Genomic DNA, 16,539 nt, shown 5'->3' on the forward strand with positions numbered 1-16,539 from the left:
TCGTCCAATATGGCAGCTATGACGTCAGGTGATGATGCCAGCAACATTAGACCTGTGATGTCGCAGACACACTGATAGGGTTCGAACCTCAAATCCAAGATGGCGGTGGTGGGTAATTCAAAAAGTGTCACACCCCACTCCCAGGCGGGAAATTCAGATTTGTCAGATTTTCGCGAGTGCCACGCCCACCTGGACTTGGAAGGAAATAATTAAAGTCTACATCATGATTCTAAACCGACTGCCACGTCCCCTTACCAACCCATGTTGGAGGGATAACGTGTACTAACGTGCACTAACGTGCATAGCATATGACGTCATCCAAGATGGCGGCCGTGACATTAGCTGTTGATGCAAGTGACACACCCTCTTGGCGGGAAGTTTGGTTGTCAGGATGTTGCGGCAATCGTAATAATATTTAATTGTAGTTAGACTGGTAAATATGTTCCTGCCTTCCAATATTTTTGTGAGTATAATATGTATATATTTGACGATCAGTAGACAAATTTTGTGGGTTTAACTGTGAGTGCAATTTAGCGATCTGTGGAAAATAATTTTAGTGCTGAAAGTCTCCTCTGCAGAAAACAATGGTTTAAGGTGCTCCCACTGGACCCGTACCGCAACTATAGAGTGATTGCGCCAGCAATGTTAAAAAACACATGAGTGCTCGGTCCGGACCCTGTGTGAGTGCACACAGAAAAAATAGGTCTTCACTCTCGTCCAGTTGCATCAGCTACTGTGCCCAGGTGAACATGTATTTAGGTATGGAGTATGAATGGGATGTCGCTGCCTCATGACTGCATGCAGCTGTGTGTGACTTGGCAGCTGACGGTTCATCACTTCACTGGTAGCCTCCAGTGCGGTGCAGTGGACAGGGGGCTGTGGGCAGTGCTTGCGCATGTCTGTTGGATTATTTTGTGAGCAGGTCTGTAGGCCATGCTATGTGTTATTTGGACATTTTATGAGTTAATATTGTGACCGCATAACGATGTACTGAATTATTTAGGAGCAGTGGAACAGTTTTTGTATAGCACGATCTGTGACGTCTGCATGCGCGTCACACATACACACACGTCACAAGTGGTGGAACAGCACGATCTGTGACATCGGTATCCATACCTCAGAGGTGTCCCATTAGAGTGGCGATAGAGAGAAAGTGGTCGAACAGGTGAGAGGGATGACAGCGCACTCTGGTGGTGATGCTGCTGTGCACTAGGTCAGAGGGCCTCTGGGCCTTGTGGCGAACACACTGGATGGCGGTAATGGCTCCATTGTTTAAATAAAGACTGGTGCATGATTTCGACAGTTGACGATGAACTAGAATGTTTGCAGAGTCTTTTTGTGGTTCACATGTCTGTAGGCTGCGTGACATGATCCCAAGCATGTCAGAGCGTGTCTTTTGTATCAGTGTAATAAATATACTCCACCCCTAAATAAATTGTTCCAAAATAAATAAAGTACACTTCTTCCTCTCTCCACCAGCCCAGTGCAAGCTGAGTCCTTCTCCCACAAATTCCTAGGATGAGGTGGCGGTCTGGTGACTTAGATTAGTGGAGGTAGTCCAAGTGTCCTTTCTTTTGTGCCATTTTCTTTGGATGGCAGAGGTAGCCCAATTGACCTATCTTCCCGCCAAACTTCAAACTTTCCGCCATGGGGGTGTGGCACTTGCATCATCAACTGATTTCACGGGCGCCATCTTGGATGACATCACGCGCTGTGCACGTTAGTACACGATAGTGCACATTAGTCCACCAATATGTGTTGGTAAGGGGACGTGGCGGTCAGTTGAGGATCGTGGAGGAGACTTTAACTATTTCCTTCCAAGTCCAGGTGTGCATGGCACTCGCAAAAATCTGATAAAATCTGAATTTCCCGCCTGGGAGGGGGGAATGGTAGTTTTGGAATTTCCCATCTACATCATCTTGGATTTGGGTTTAGAACCGTATCAGCGTGTCTGTGATGTCACAGGTGTAACGGTACTTGTGTCATCAACTGACATCACGGCCGCCAGCTTGGATGACAGCGCCCTCTGGTGGTGGCGCTGTGTACTAAGTCAGTTGGAGTCTGGAGCTTATGGTGAACACACTGGATGGCTGTACTGCATGAAATTGTTTAAATAAAGACTTATGTCCTAGTCCTTTTCCCATGAATCCTTAGGAGGAGGAGGTGGGGTTCAGGTAACTGAGGTTATTCCAAGTGTCCTTTCTTTTTCACCGTTTCCTTAGCTTAGTAGAGATATGTGAATTGCCTCTATTTATAGCTTAAATTCAAACTTGGTGCTAGTTCATAGGAAGAAGTGGCGGTCGGATGACTTAGGTTAGTGGGGGTAGCCCAAGTGACTTATCTTCCTGCTTCTTTTCTTAGGTTAGTAGAGACAACCATGGTGTGATGCATCATCCTGTTTTAATTTGAACTTCCCGCCACTTTTCTGGGGGAGGGGGACGTGGGACTTTCCCGCCAAAAGCCGTCATATTGGAGAACGGTACTTGCGTCATCGGCAGACGTCATAGCCGCCATCTTGGCTGATGTCATGCGCTGTTGCCAAGTCTACATGCCGCCATTTTTGATGATGTCATCTCTGCCATCTTTGATACATCTGGCAACAATGGAAAGTGGGGTGGTACACAGGTTGTTCCATTACTTACCCTACATATGTTTATACTGAGGGTCAACTGCTGCTCCCGAGCACCAATCATCGATCTTCTGCATGTCTTCCTGCATTTCGCTACAATTTTCTAGCGTTGTGAATTCTCTATAAACAACAGCATCATCCCCAAAAAAACCTTATGGAACTTCTAACATTGTCTGCTAGGTCATTTGTGTATATTGTGAAAAACTAATAGTGCTATAGCAATCCTCAGTCACTGCTCAAGCTAGATTTTCGAGTGGAGATTCTCTCAGTTGAGAGTGACATGCTGTGCTCTGTTTGCTAAAAACCCTTCAATTCTGTCACACAATTGGTCTCACGTTGCATACGCTCGTATTTTCTTCATTAGGCGAAAGGACTGAACTGTATCGTTTGTCTTGCAGAAGTCAAGGAACATGGCATCTACCCCAGGCCCGTGCATGTACTGCAGACAAACAGAAAGAGCTGGATTTCACACGATCGTTGTTTTCAGAACCCATGTTGGTTCCTACAAAGGAGATTTTTGGTCTCCAGAAGTGTCATAATACACAAGCAAAAAACATGTTCCAAAACGCTACTCGTCAGTCAAAACCTTTAAAAATATAAATAAAGACGGAATAATTGTAATTAAAGACTGAAAAAATTTACAGATTTTTTAAAATCTATAAAAAGGATAATTTTGTTGGGTTTTACATTAAATTAAACTGTTAATTTTCTTTGTTGTTTAAATTAAAGTCAAAAGACTAAATGGTAAAGATAAAAATTTAAATATGTATTCAAAATGCTTTGCAGGAACAGCGACAATCTCTTAAAAAGGAACACGGCATGTTTACTGAAGGTTCACTGAAGCGTCTGCACTGTACAAAAGAAAATGTTTTGATGAGGTGAAAAGTCGATCTGTAGGGTTGAAGAGAGTGGGTATAAAGATAGAGGTCCATTGAGTATATATATGGAGACAAAGGTAGATGCTGGAATGAATAGTGAGAAGACAAAGTGAGGTGGAGTCTTGGTGCATATGTAGAATCATGGTATCAAGAGGGGAGGGAATGCAGAAAGGTGAACAGGGGAGTGTGATAGGTAAAGATGTAAACGTAGTACAACATTGTTAGCCAGCTAGCAGAAAGGAAGTTCTTCCTCTGCACACAATGGCCCCTTTCTTTGGGGGTATGTAAGAATTGTTTTGTATGTGTATATGTGGAGCATAGATGAGTGTAGTGAATGTGTGTATAGTGTAGTATCATGTTTGCGCTGTACGATAATGAGAGAAGCAGAAGGATGAAATGAAACCTGATGACAGTACATAGTCTATGCATCTCGAATAGCACAGAGTGTAGCACCCTCATACAGTGGGTGGAGCACCATCAACAGTACCACATGCCCTCATTTCACGCGACACTGCAGACACTGGCGCAAAGACTGATGATCAAGAACATTACACCACCATCTCTCCTTGATTTGCTGACCAAATACTAGCAGTGAAAATTCTGTCCACCACCAGGATTCGAACTGGCTTACCTCTGAGTCGAGCGCCAACGAACAGACATGCATTATCGATTTTGACTATGGAGATGGGTAGTGGGGTGAGGAAGAGTTGTAGTTACATGATAGTTATATGTCGGAGCGAATTTCATTGTCTGGATGAGGGGGTCAGTTAAAGTTGCGTTAAGGTGGGGTATGCAGTGTATGTAGGTATAGGGCGAGGGGATGTCTCGGAATAGCCATGGCAGCACACCAAGATTGGTGATTAGAGGGAAAACAATGGGGTTATTGGAGTCAATGCAGAATATGCAGAAATGTTCACTGTGGATAAAAGGGGTAGAAATTTAGTCGTAATTAGATGGTAGAGGGTCCGTGAGGGGGTTGGTAAACGGACGCAGAAGTCAACATGGTGTGCATGGTACTCAAGGATTACGTGAATCAGTAACTAGATATTTTCAAACAAATACCAACTGGAAACAAACTGTGAGAAAATCAAGTGAAGATATGACATAGCCCGAGATGTATGTAAATCAAAAAGCAGAAAACCAAAAAGCAGACTTAGATTCAATGGTAAACAGACGAGTAACTACTGAAGGCAGGTTAGGGCAGCTGCCACCAAACTCCATAGAAAAAAGACTTCGCAGGTCGACCACGCATATTGCCTCGCCAGACAGACATACATACACTACCGGCCGTTAAAATTGCTACAACACGAAGATTACGTGCTACACGCGCAAAATTTAACCGACAGGAAGAAGATGCCGTGATAAGCAAATGATTAGCTTTTCAGAGCATTCACACAAGGTTGGCACCGGTGGTGACACCTACAACGTGCTGACATGAGGAAAGTTTCCAACCGATTTCTCATACACAAACAGCAGTTGACCGGCGTTGCCTGGTGAAACGTTGTTGTGATGCCTCGTGTAAGGAGGAGAAATGCATACCATCACGTTTCCGCCTTTGGTAAAGATCGGATTGTAGCCTATCGTGATTGCAGTTTATCGTATTGCGACATTGCTGCTCGCATTGGTCGAGATCCAATGACTGTTAGCAGAATATGGAATCGGTGGGTTCAGGAGGGTAATACGGCCTCGTTTCACTAGCAGTCGAGATGACAGGCATCTTATCCGCATGGCTGTAATGGATTGTGCAGCCACGTCTCGATCCCTGAGTCAACAGATGGGGACATTTGCAAGACAACAACCATCTGCACGAACAGTTCCACGACGTTTGCAGCAGCATGGACTATCAGCTCGGAGACCATGGCTGCGGTTACCCTTGACGCTGCATCACAGACAGGAGCGCCTGCGATGGTGTACTCAACGACGAACCAGGGTGCACGAATGGCAAACCGTCATTTTTTCGGATGGATCCAGGTTCTGTTTACAGCATCATGATGATCGCATCCGTGTTTGGCGACATCGCGGTGAACGAACATTGGAAGCGTGTATTCGTCATCGCCATACTGGCGTATCACCCGGCGTGATGGTATGGGGTGCCATTGGTTACACGTCTCGGTCACCTCTTGTTCGCGTTGACGGCACTGTGAACAGTGGACGTTACATTTCAGATGTGTTACGACCCGTGGCACTACCCTTCATTCAATCCCTGAGAAATCCTACATTTTAGCAGGATAATGCACGACCGCATGTTGCAGATCCTGCATGGGCGTTTCTGGATACAGAAAATGTTCGACTGCTGCCCTGGCCAGCACATTCTCCAGATCTCTCACCAATTGAAAACGTCTGGTCAATGGTGGCCGAGCCACTGGCTCGTCACAATACGCCAGTCATTACTCTTGATTACCTGTGGTATCGAGTTTTAGCTGCATGGGCAGCTGTACCTGTACACGCCATCCAAGCTCTGTTTGACTCAATGCCTAGGCGTATCAAGGCCGTTATTACGGCCAGAGGTGTTTGTGCTGGGAACTGATTTCTCAGGATCTATGCACCCAAATTGCGTGAACATGTAATCACATGTTAGTTCTAGTATAATATATTTGTCCAATGAATACCCTTTTATCATCTGCATTTCTTCTTGGTGTAGCAATTTTAATGGCCAGTAGTGTATTAACTGGGTATCAATTTAAAGAAACCAGAAAACGTAAAGGATACTAACCAGTAGTAAGTCTACTGAGAGCCTTTTACTGTGAAGTTCAGAAACTATTTCGTCATTCGCCACAAAACTAATTTGAGTTAACCTCCAGCCTCCCCCCCCCCCCCCTCCACCAGTCAAACACTTCTGCCCTCTTGCCCCATTTACGAGATTCTTATGCCTTTTAAAGATTTGCAATTATCTAACTATCGCAATGTGACGTCATAAGACGATTTTGAAGACAATGAGGCTTGAAGGAATCCAAAATAAATTAACTTTTTTGTCTGGTGGCGAACAGAATGAGAGATTGTACGGGCAATGGTTCCGAGTTCGGATATTGGTTTTTTACACAGCTTTAATTTGCTAGGAAGTTTCATGTTAGCGGACACCCTGCTGCAGAGTGAAAAATTCATTCTAGAATGAAAGACGCTTCAAATGTAAGAAGATAGCAAACAGAGCTCCGTTGTCAACTTGTTAAGGTGTCCTTCAGTTTTAGTTTTTAGTAAATCCTGACACAAAAGAACTTTACACGTAGCGTTTCCACTTTTGTATTTTTTCATAGCAGCCTTAGGGTGCTTTCGACTTTTTAGCACGTCAGTTTCTTTTTTTCTTGTTTAGTACTGTGTTAAAGCACGTTGTTGTTGTGGTCTTCAGAAGACTGGTTTGATGCAGCTCTCCACACTTGTTTACCACGCGCAAATATCTGCATAACTACTGCAGTCTACATACATTCTAACCGGCTTACTGCGTTCAAGGCTTCATCTCCCTCTACAAATTTTTCCCTACAGCTTTAATTACCAACAGCTTCCCTTAATACCAAATCAGCTATTCCTTTATGACATAAGACATGTTCTATAAGCGTAACCTCTCTTTTAGACGAGTTCTGTCTGTTTTCTCTCTAATATTTGCACTGGTATAGGTTTACCGTCATTAACCTGCTCTACAAATTTTCTTTAGTTTAAAAGCAATGGAATTCATGTTTTCTAAAAAGCTGATTTTCTTGATAAACATTTGTAAACCAGCAGTCTCAGATATTTCTTGAAACAAATTTAAATAATATTCCTTTTTGGACATGTAAGTTCTGTTTTGTTTTCAAGCAACGATCACCCTTTGTAATGTATGCAAATCCAGTATCTCGAAAATACCAATATTTTACATCCGATCTATCGTTAGCATAGATATCACTCATAATATTTACCATAAAGTCGATACATCGATATTTCACATCTATAATGGAGCTTGTTTTTATTGCCGCACGGAGTGGCCGCAGGGTTTGAGGCACCATGTCACGGAGGTTCGAGTCATCCCTCGGGCATAAGTGTGTGTGTTGTTCTTAGCATAAGTTAAAGTAGTGTGTACGTCGAGGGACCGATGACCTCAACATTTTGGTCCCTTAGAAATTCACACACATTTGAACATTTTGTTTTTATCGCTGTGTGCGCCCGAAACAGGTGTGGACAGTGCTGCAGTCTGGAGCGGGTTGCGTGACGGTGGACCTGGTGTGTGACAACATGGGCTACGAGCTGTTCGCCGACTTGTGCCTGGCGCAGCTGCTCACCACGCTGGGGGCCACCAGGGTGCGCATCCATCTCAAGGTACGCGACTCACACCACATCAGATTACACCGCTGTGTAACTTTGCCTGTCGTGTCCTAAATATAGCAGAGTTATTAAAATAGCGACACACAATTATAAAAAGCTTTCCGACTAATTGAAGAATACACTACCTGTCCGGGCACTACTGGAGAAACTACCAGGGATTTTTCACTTGATAGCATACAGATGTGATTGCGATGTTCTGCCATAGAAATGTAAAACAAGTGTAGTTGATATAGCATGTTGCACAATACGAGCAACGTTTGGAAATGATTTACAGTAGTAGTTTTTATACTTTTTTAATAACGAACACGATTCAGTGTACATGGTTTCTCTCGATAGAGTTCATATTAATGTCAATACACCACTGACACCACCCTGGAACATTCATTACAGCTTTACAGAATGGTTATTTGGGGCACTACCCACCCATTCGTGGACAACTGCTTGCAATTCTTTATTATTGCCCAAACTTATCACCTTGCAGTGCATCTTTCATGCTATCGAATAAAGCATTATCAGACACTGCAAGATCTGGTGAATACAGAGGGTGTGGCACAAAGAATCCAAGTGATGTCAACTTCACAGTCGTGGTGGCTGCACATTGTCGTGCTGGAGAAATGCTCCTTTTGATCACTTTCCCTGTAGCATATGGTGAATTCTGCACATAATCATGTAAGGGCGTCACAGGACACCCTGCTGTTGACAGTTGTTTCTAGTGACAGCCAGGCGATTCGCAGTATGCCACACATGTCCCAAAACACTTAGATCTTCTGCTTACCTGCAGATGGAGCAGCACAGAATTTCTTGGACCTGGGATATTTCCATCGCATAGATTAGACTTTCTTCCTATGTGTGTAATAGGGACACCACGCTTCATCATGATTCACCAGTTCCTCCAAAAAATTTGGATCTTCATTCTCGATTTACAAAAGTCAATTACAGATTTCAGCTCTGTGTACCTTCTCGGCCTGTGTCAAGTCCCATGGAACTCAGTGTGCAGTACTCTAAACTGAATATTTGAGATAATGTGCCTGTTGTGACAGACGAAACTACGTTCGTCTGGCACAACTGTGGGATCTCTGATTGCTCTGGGAGAAGGCTCACCACACCAGAATACATGAAATATTAGTTCACTTCAAGATACAAATGAAAAAAGGCTTACTTAACTTTGATGCAGATCTTTGCCACAGGATTGCTGGATAAGTTACAACTGTTATTAGCTGTTAAAACATCACCTGATACAGAAATTAACAGACTGTTCTCTTACGGTACAACGTTCCACATTTAAATGAACAAGTCCATCAGAAACTTTAACTATCACGCTAACCGGCCGAAAAAAGTTAGTACACCCTTTTAGCGGGTTCCCGTCCACTCGAGATTTGTTTTTGAAATAGTACTTATGATTACATTTACAGGTCAATAGCATTAGCGGTTCTGAGGTACCAGGTTGACCCATGCTGAAACCCCCATATTAGTACTTGGTATAGCCTCCATAGGCGGCAATGCAGGCTCTGACTTTGGCATCTAACCGATAGTACAAGTGGGGAATACTATCCTTCGATATATTATTCCACCCCTCCTCGACTGTTCACGTAAGTATGTAAGAGTTCTTGTTGACTAGTCACACGAGCGTCTTCTCGCCCGTCATAGCTCATATGTGCTCGGTCAAGTCTGGAGATGTGGTAGCCAGGGAAGTTGCTGTATGTCTCACAGAGCAAAATTGGGTTAAAGTTTGTCGGCGGACCTGTGTTGTTTCTATCCACTGCTATACATAATTCTATGACACTGCAGCAGGGTATGCAGCCTCACTTTGTCCGGCGAGACAGTTACTTTCGAGAATCTCATATCTTATAATTGGGCTAGAAAACTAGCACTGCAAACTGTTGCTACACTGTCACCAATCGGTTTGTATTATCTGCTCCATAAACAAAACTGGAAACAGTTAAAGAGGAGAAGGTCACACACAAAACGTCATCCGTTTTCACTCAAAGAAATGGAATTTTCGCTCTTCTATACGACGTTGGCGTATCTTTCTCGTTGTTGTCAAACACTGCTTCCAGATTGCTGATGTCTCCACCTTGCGACACAACGATTCTGCCCACCTAGCAAATACTCGGTCATTGAGTCTCTCCCTTTCGCACAAAAACCACACAGTGAGACGGCGCAGTAGTTAATACTACTGGCTCGCCTTCTGGAGGACAACGCCTCAAACCAGCGTTCGGCCATCCTGATTTTGGTTTTCCATAATTTTCCTACAAAACCTCAGGAAAATGTCACGATGATTCCTTTGAAAGCTCACGTCTGTTTTCCTTCTCCATCCTCTCCCAACCTGAGCTCATGCTCTGTCTCTAATCACGGGTCGTTAAACACTAGTAGTAGGGCAACAGGGGCATCAGTGCATTTTGTTAATGTGGTTTGTCTGCATCAGAGGCAAGTATGCACTCAGGGACAAACCTATTGTTCTCCTTTTATTGACAGGTAATACCCCTGGGGATAAACTAGCCTCTCCATTGACAGGTCCTTAAACTATTGTTCCCCCACCCCCAACCCATCCCCCCTGCACCCCACCTTACCACCCTTCAGGAAACCTCCAACCCAACCCGTTGCACTGATTGACACAGGTACACTTTCAGGTCTGAGTTACTCCAATAGCCCCCTCTCACTCTTATCGATTTGATCAACTACTTAATTTGATTGATCAATTAATAAATAAACCCCTGTCGTCTGGTAAACCCTATCACCTGCCTCCCTCTCCTTTCCCCCTCCCCTCCTCTACGTGGAAATTGGTGGCTCTGTGGTGGAGAGGAAAGATCTCATGACAGGAAATTCAAGGGTATATTGTTTATTTATAAAAAATCGGTTTTCTGGGGTTGAATTTCTCTTGCTCATCATTCTCTGCTTTTTGGGAAGATGCAGGTCTTGTAAGAAGTAACTAAATCGATCGCCTTTCTTTTTATAACAAACACACAATGTATACTGTTATGAAACACCTATCACACGTAATTTTGATCACCAAGCACAGAACGCCACTGCACACGCTGCCAGGAGTCAGTGTGCACCAATGGCTCCTGCAAAGCAAGGACATGGCAGTCAGCTGCCGAGCCACACACAGGTGTCCATTTGGATCCAACAAACATGAGGTGGCAGTATCCCTTACATACTTGACACCTGAGAAATTCCTGTCGAAACACGTGTTTACCTATCCACTGTGGCTACAAATAGCCTTTGTACCTGCAGGCCCAGCAAGATGTTTGCATGGTGGCTCACCCTCGCAGGTGCAGTTAAAAGGTTGTCAGTGTTCTACATTAAAAGTCTCCCTCTGAAAGCGCTATAGAAATCTATTGCAATGCTTTCACAAACTGTTTACGAAAATATCCCAGAATAACACAGGATGCATTCTTCCTAGTGATCCTAATGCGACAGCCCATCCGTCACATGTTACCCTTTTCAGAAATTGTAACATCCTGCTTTTGACATTTGTCGCAGAAGCAGTAATGGTTCACCCTTGTTCTCATCGCTAAAAGCCTTCATGATGTCTGTCCATGCTTGTGAAAACACAGTTAATCATAAAAGCATTCTTTTTGTTTGGAAAGAGAGCTCTGTCTAAGCACAGATGGGAAAATCAGAACAAGAAAAAAGAATTCAAAGCACTAACCCACAGAAGAGAAAAATGGCTGGAATTTGTGCATCTGCTGATCTGGAGATGTCCTTATGCCACAATGGTGGATGAGGGACAGAATCACACCAGAGATGGATAGTCTGCTTCAATTGGTCTTTCAACACGTCAACAAAGAAGACATCACGTTACTCTCAGAACTTTCTGTAAATATCTTGTCCCCATCTTGTTCGAACCAGTCTATAGAAGGTCCTATGTCCCAGCACAAACGATGTCTTGTGAATGAGCGGATCATACTGATTGGTTCTTACTGAGTTTACCTGCGAAACTGCTGCTGCTGCCGGTGTGGGAGCACTGTCCGCCATTTTTTTCTGCAGACGAGACTTTCAGCGAAAAAACTATTTTGTACAGATTGCCATATTCCACTGACAGGTCGACCTCACAAAAGTGGCCTACTCGTCAAATACATGCCACATACTCACCGTGCTGCAGTGCAACGCCGACGGAGGAAACTGCCGCCGTAAATGTGGTCCATGACTGCAGCTGTGGAAGCATGTGTCAGCCAGAGAGAGGAACCGAGCGATAGAAGTTCGAATGCTATCAATGCCCCCAGTGCAAACACTCGTTGCATTGAATCTTCTCAAATTTCCACAGAGTATTCACATGACACACACTGTCCTGAAGGCAACGCATCACAAATTGGGTATAGTTCACTATTCACCCATCCAAGGGGAGCTGTGAGCCAAATCGTTAAAAGCCGGAAGCTTTGTCAGACACTCTGAAATGGTGTACAGAGGATGGGCAAGCCCCAGCCAGAACAAAGGTGTTTGCTGAGATGCAGTTTCTGGCCCAAACCTGCTTGGCTGCTGTTATACTTTCTATGACCATCTCCAGACTCACAAGAATATTGGAAACTAGGCACATATTTATCAGTGCAACTACAATTAAATATTAGGATTGCTGCTGCAGTCGGACATGTACTGAAAATGTCTCCTCTTGCTGGTCGTGCTTCTGAAACGAATCTCAATGTCTATAGTGCACATAATTTTCCATGTAAAAAAAAAAATCTGTCATTCCCCTTACGGCTACCTCAGTTTTCCATGTCAAATACATACCTCCCTCGCAACAGGACACTCAGTCATTTTCTCTATACAAGCTGGAACATCAAAATATACACATTTCAGACAAACGGCAGTTATCTTATATATGTGTACACCACCCGAAAAAATTATGGTATTCCCACAGTCACACCAGCTACATGTCACGATTATCTTCAGTTCTGGGAAATTATCTGACATTTAAGTTATCCAGTCAGTGCTTCCAGAAGGTGCTGCATCCCGCCAAGACTCTGTCAGACAACTATTATCAAGCACAGGTGTCTGGCACTATGTGAGAATCAACAATACTCCCACAGACAAAAGGGTTGGAAAGATATCACCAATACGATTTTATGTACTGTAACCAACATCTCTGTCGATAGTGCATCAAGGAAAACGCGAGGATAAGCTTAGGTCTGCCGATGATTGGACGATTTGTTACAGCCGTATTGCCTGTCCTGTTTGTACACTGTAGCAGGTCCAGTTGTTTCCTTGCATTGCTATATGTACAGCCCTTTATGAAATGAATCTATCACCCCTTATGTTCGGATATACTTCTCAGTGCGTTGAAATCACAATTCACCACGTCAAATCTATTCTTCCCCTATGACTGGACATATGTAATTTTTTTTTTTTTGTGTTTACGTGTATAGTAGTTTGATTACTTCCCACAAACGTGTGGTGATATGTCGGAACATAAGCCATGGTACCTTTATATTCAAGCAGTAGCATAACATTTTTGACTTTCAATTATAGGTGTATAAAAACAACTATGATACCTCCACTCTCGCACCAGCTGGGTGTCCTTCTCACACTGCAAAAAAGCTTCCCGACATCGCATATTTGTCGATCAATAAAGGATGTAATTACAATTTAAAAAAGTCCTAGTGTCTTTTCGGTTTATTGGCACAAAACCTTTTCATATTTTCGATATACTTGTAAATCCATCCAACAAACAGTGGCATTCGTTAGAGATTCAGACTGCCAAGTCAGGGTTTGTGTCAGTACGTTCCACCACCCAGATCACACAAATTTCCCCTGACTAACAAATCATTGTGAGTGCAATATATACTAGAGTATGTCCACTCTGGGTTAATGTTCTCAGGCCTAGGAGATGGGTGGAGAAACCTCAAAATTGTTGTAGTGTAAGCACATTTTTAAGTTCCTGTTGCCGAGCACCATACCTGTATAACACTTTGCAGCAGGAGGAGGATAACCATGAGATGGATCTATTGTTGCAGCTGGCAAAATTGAGTCTGTTAAGAAGAAACAAAAGAGCCTGTTAGAGCATCATACAAAGATTTTGTTTGTTACATGTGCGAGAAACGGTGACTTAATGATACAGACCTGTTTATATCCTATAACATGTGTGTACGGAAGATGAATTTTCAAAAAAGGAATACCATGTTTTGTATAAACCTCCTATAGGCCTGAATCCAAAGAATGCTTTATTACAAGCGTACAATAGACTCCTGCTTGTCGGTTTCAGTGCACCAATAGTATATAACAGAATAATCTCTTTGAATCCGTCATCATTCAGTTATTCAACTTTAAGTGTGTGCAGGATGTCTGTGAGTAAGGTATTGACGTAGTTCCAAGGTGTGATAGTGAGTGTATTGTGCAAAGTATGGTCATGCTTTAGTTATCGCTACCAAAGAGGGAGAGTCACTGCTCAACTCTGTTTGTTCAACAACAGAGCTGTAATCACACATTAGAAAAAATATTTTACAGCTCTTACTTCCTCAATATGTTACGACAGTTAACTTTGAGGACTATGGATTCGCTAGGAAAAGACAATGTTACTCCTTACAGCTTGTTTGAGCGGGTGAAATCAAGAAATGTGTCTAATGTGCTCTCATATATGTACTGATTAAGAGGCCTCGCCGCATGAACACTTTTGATTACTACATGTTCCCTACACAACTTCTGTAATAACTATCTGATATATAAATTTTTTTCCACCTGACGTATTTCAAAGTATGAGCCCCACTTTAAGCACTATGATTCGAATGCATGATGCCACACTGATGGACCGCCATCAATTATGATGTATTGTATTTGGTGTATAGCTGAAAAGATCAATAACAATAATGTCTATTCTGTAGCCAAGTAAGATGCTACTACTTTTTAATGACCTATTTCTTTACTTCATGGTTTTAATGATGATGAATGTAGACAGAGCATATTTAAAGATATGGCATACACAAATGATGCCAGAATAATAGAGGCATTCTCAGGAAGCACTGCATCATTGAGGTCTTTCAAGGATGTCAAGTGCGCTAAAACATGGAAGAGTGCAGAGTGGTTAGCACATTTCTACCACGAAATTCAGTGGGATGATCCTGGCATGCCTTATGAAAATATGGTGATGTCGCTTCAATTATTCAACCATCATGTATGTGAAGGTGAAGGGGAAGATCTCATGGATACTTCGAATCTTCAAATTTGCTGCTATTCAAGACTTGGAATTCAGCAGGTATCCTGGTCTCCAGCAACTCAAGAAGAAGAAGAAGAAAATGTGTGAAAATAGTGTTGGTGTGTCTGCTTATGAAAATGTAAAATTACTTTTAAGCTGGATAAGAAATAAATGAATTTTTACCTCACAACCTTTGTGGTCTTTTCCAACCCTGTTCCCACTATAGTGGTATACAGTTTTGACCAGTTACCATGTCTGTGGTTTTCCTAGATATAATTTTAGACAAGTCTGCTATATATCTTTGGAAGCGGACACGGCCACATGCCTCCTGCTCCCATAACCCAATTCGTGCTGCATGATAAGCATAATTCCACACAACCATTCTATGTATTTTGTTATCTTCCATCTTAATCTTCATCTCATCTTCAGAAAAACTGATGTCATTTGTGACCTGCACAGCCCGTATACATATATAATGATGCAATAGGGGACAGGTGTTTTGTAAATAGCAACAAAGGCGTATAGTGACGAATTTTTTTGTTTATTCACTTCACACAAATACAATACAAATCTTGAGGTGCAATATAATTCTTGAGATACAATGTAATTTTTAAAGTACAATATAGTATTAGTGAGGTACAAATTGACTGTGCTATTCAAATGCATAGATACTTTTAACTAACACTCTACAACAGTAACACTGGTTGGAATTTTTTTGTATAAATCTACGCTAAAAACTAATGTGGAGATACTTTCTTTCTACAACTTAATTCCACAGTCCCAGTAGCATAGCTTTTACAATAATTCTGATGGACTGTGCACACTTAGAATCTAATTTCAACACCCCAAATAGCAAAGATTTTTACAATAACAACTATGATGGACTGTAAGCTAGATATATATACACTTAAAAACTATTCTGACTTGGGTAGCTAGTGGCAGGTGAAAAACTTAAAAACTATTCTATTTACAAGACACACATGGTGTGTATGAACAAATAAATATACAAGTTTTTTCATGTTGATACTTTTTAACATTTTGTTGTTCATGAGTTTTTAACATTTTTAGAAACTTTTTCACACACATAGGGCGGGTGAGGCTCTATGCAAACACTTCACTGGACCTGCAGTTGCAACAGCTATGCATCAGCCTTGGTGACTAGGTAAACGTGTTTCAACACGAATTTCTTGGGTGTCAAGTATGAAATGGATGCCGCCGCCTCATGCTTGTGGGATCTGAACAGACATCTGCACATGGCTTGACAGCTGATAGCCACTGCATCGCTTTGTGAAAGCCACTGGTGCACCCCAACTTTTGGCAACATGTGCCATCCAGTGGATGGTGCATGCTTCGTGATCGAAAGATTTTTAACTGTGTAATTACATGTGATAATTGTTTCATTATGATATTCCTCGCATGATCGGAATAAAAAGAAAGGCGATCGATTGAATTACTTCTCACAAGACCTGCTTCTTCCCAAAAAGGAGAGAATGATGAGCAATAAAAATCCAACTCCCACAAACTGAATTTTTTAGAAATAAACGATATACCCTTGAATTTCCTGTCATGAGATCCTTCCTTTCCACCACAGGGCCTCCAATTTCCAGGTAGAGGAG

At 42.5% G+C, this 16,539-nt stretch overlaps 1 protein-coding gene across 1 annotated transcript in view; it reads left to right on the forward strand.

The window, feature by feature from the left end:
• The window catches only part of LOC126456347 (damage-control phosphatase ARMT1-like), a 144,016-nt gene that overhangs the window by 60,055 nt on the left and 67,422 nt on the right, over window positions 1-16,539 (forward strand). Inside the window, exon 4 of the mRNA XM_050092100.1 lies at window positions 7,648-7,791. Coding sequence (XP_049948057.1) covers window positions 7,648-7,791 — 144 coding nt within the window. The remainder of the gene's footprint in view (window positions 1-7,647; window positions 7,792-16,539) is intronic.

This window comes from Schistocerca serialis, chromosome 2 (genome assembly GCF_023864345.2).
Source record: "Schistocerca serialis cubense isolate TAMUIC-IGC-003099 chromosome 2, iqSchSeri2.2, whole genome shotgun sequence".
NCBI lineage: Eukaryota > Metazoa > Arthropoda > Insecta > Orthoptera > Acrididae > Schistocerca > Schistocerca serialis.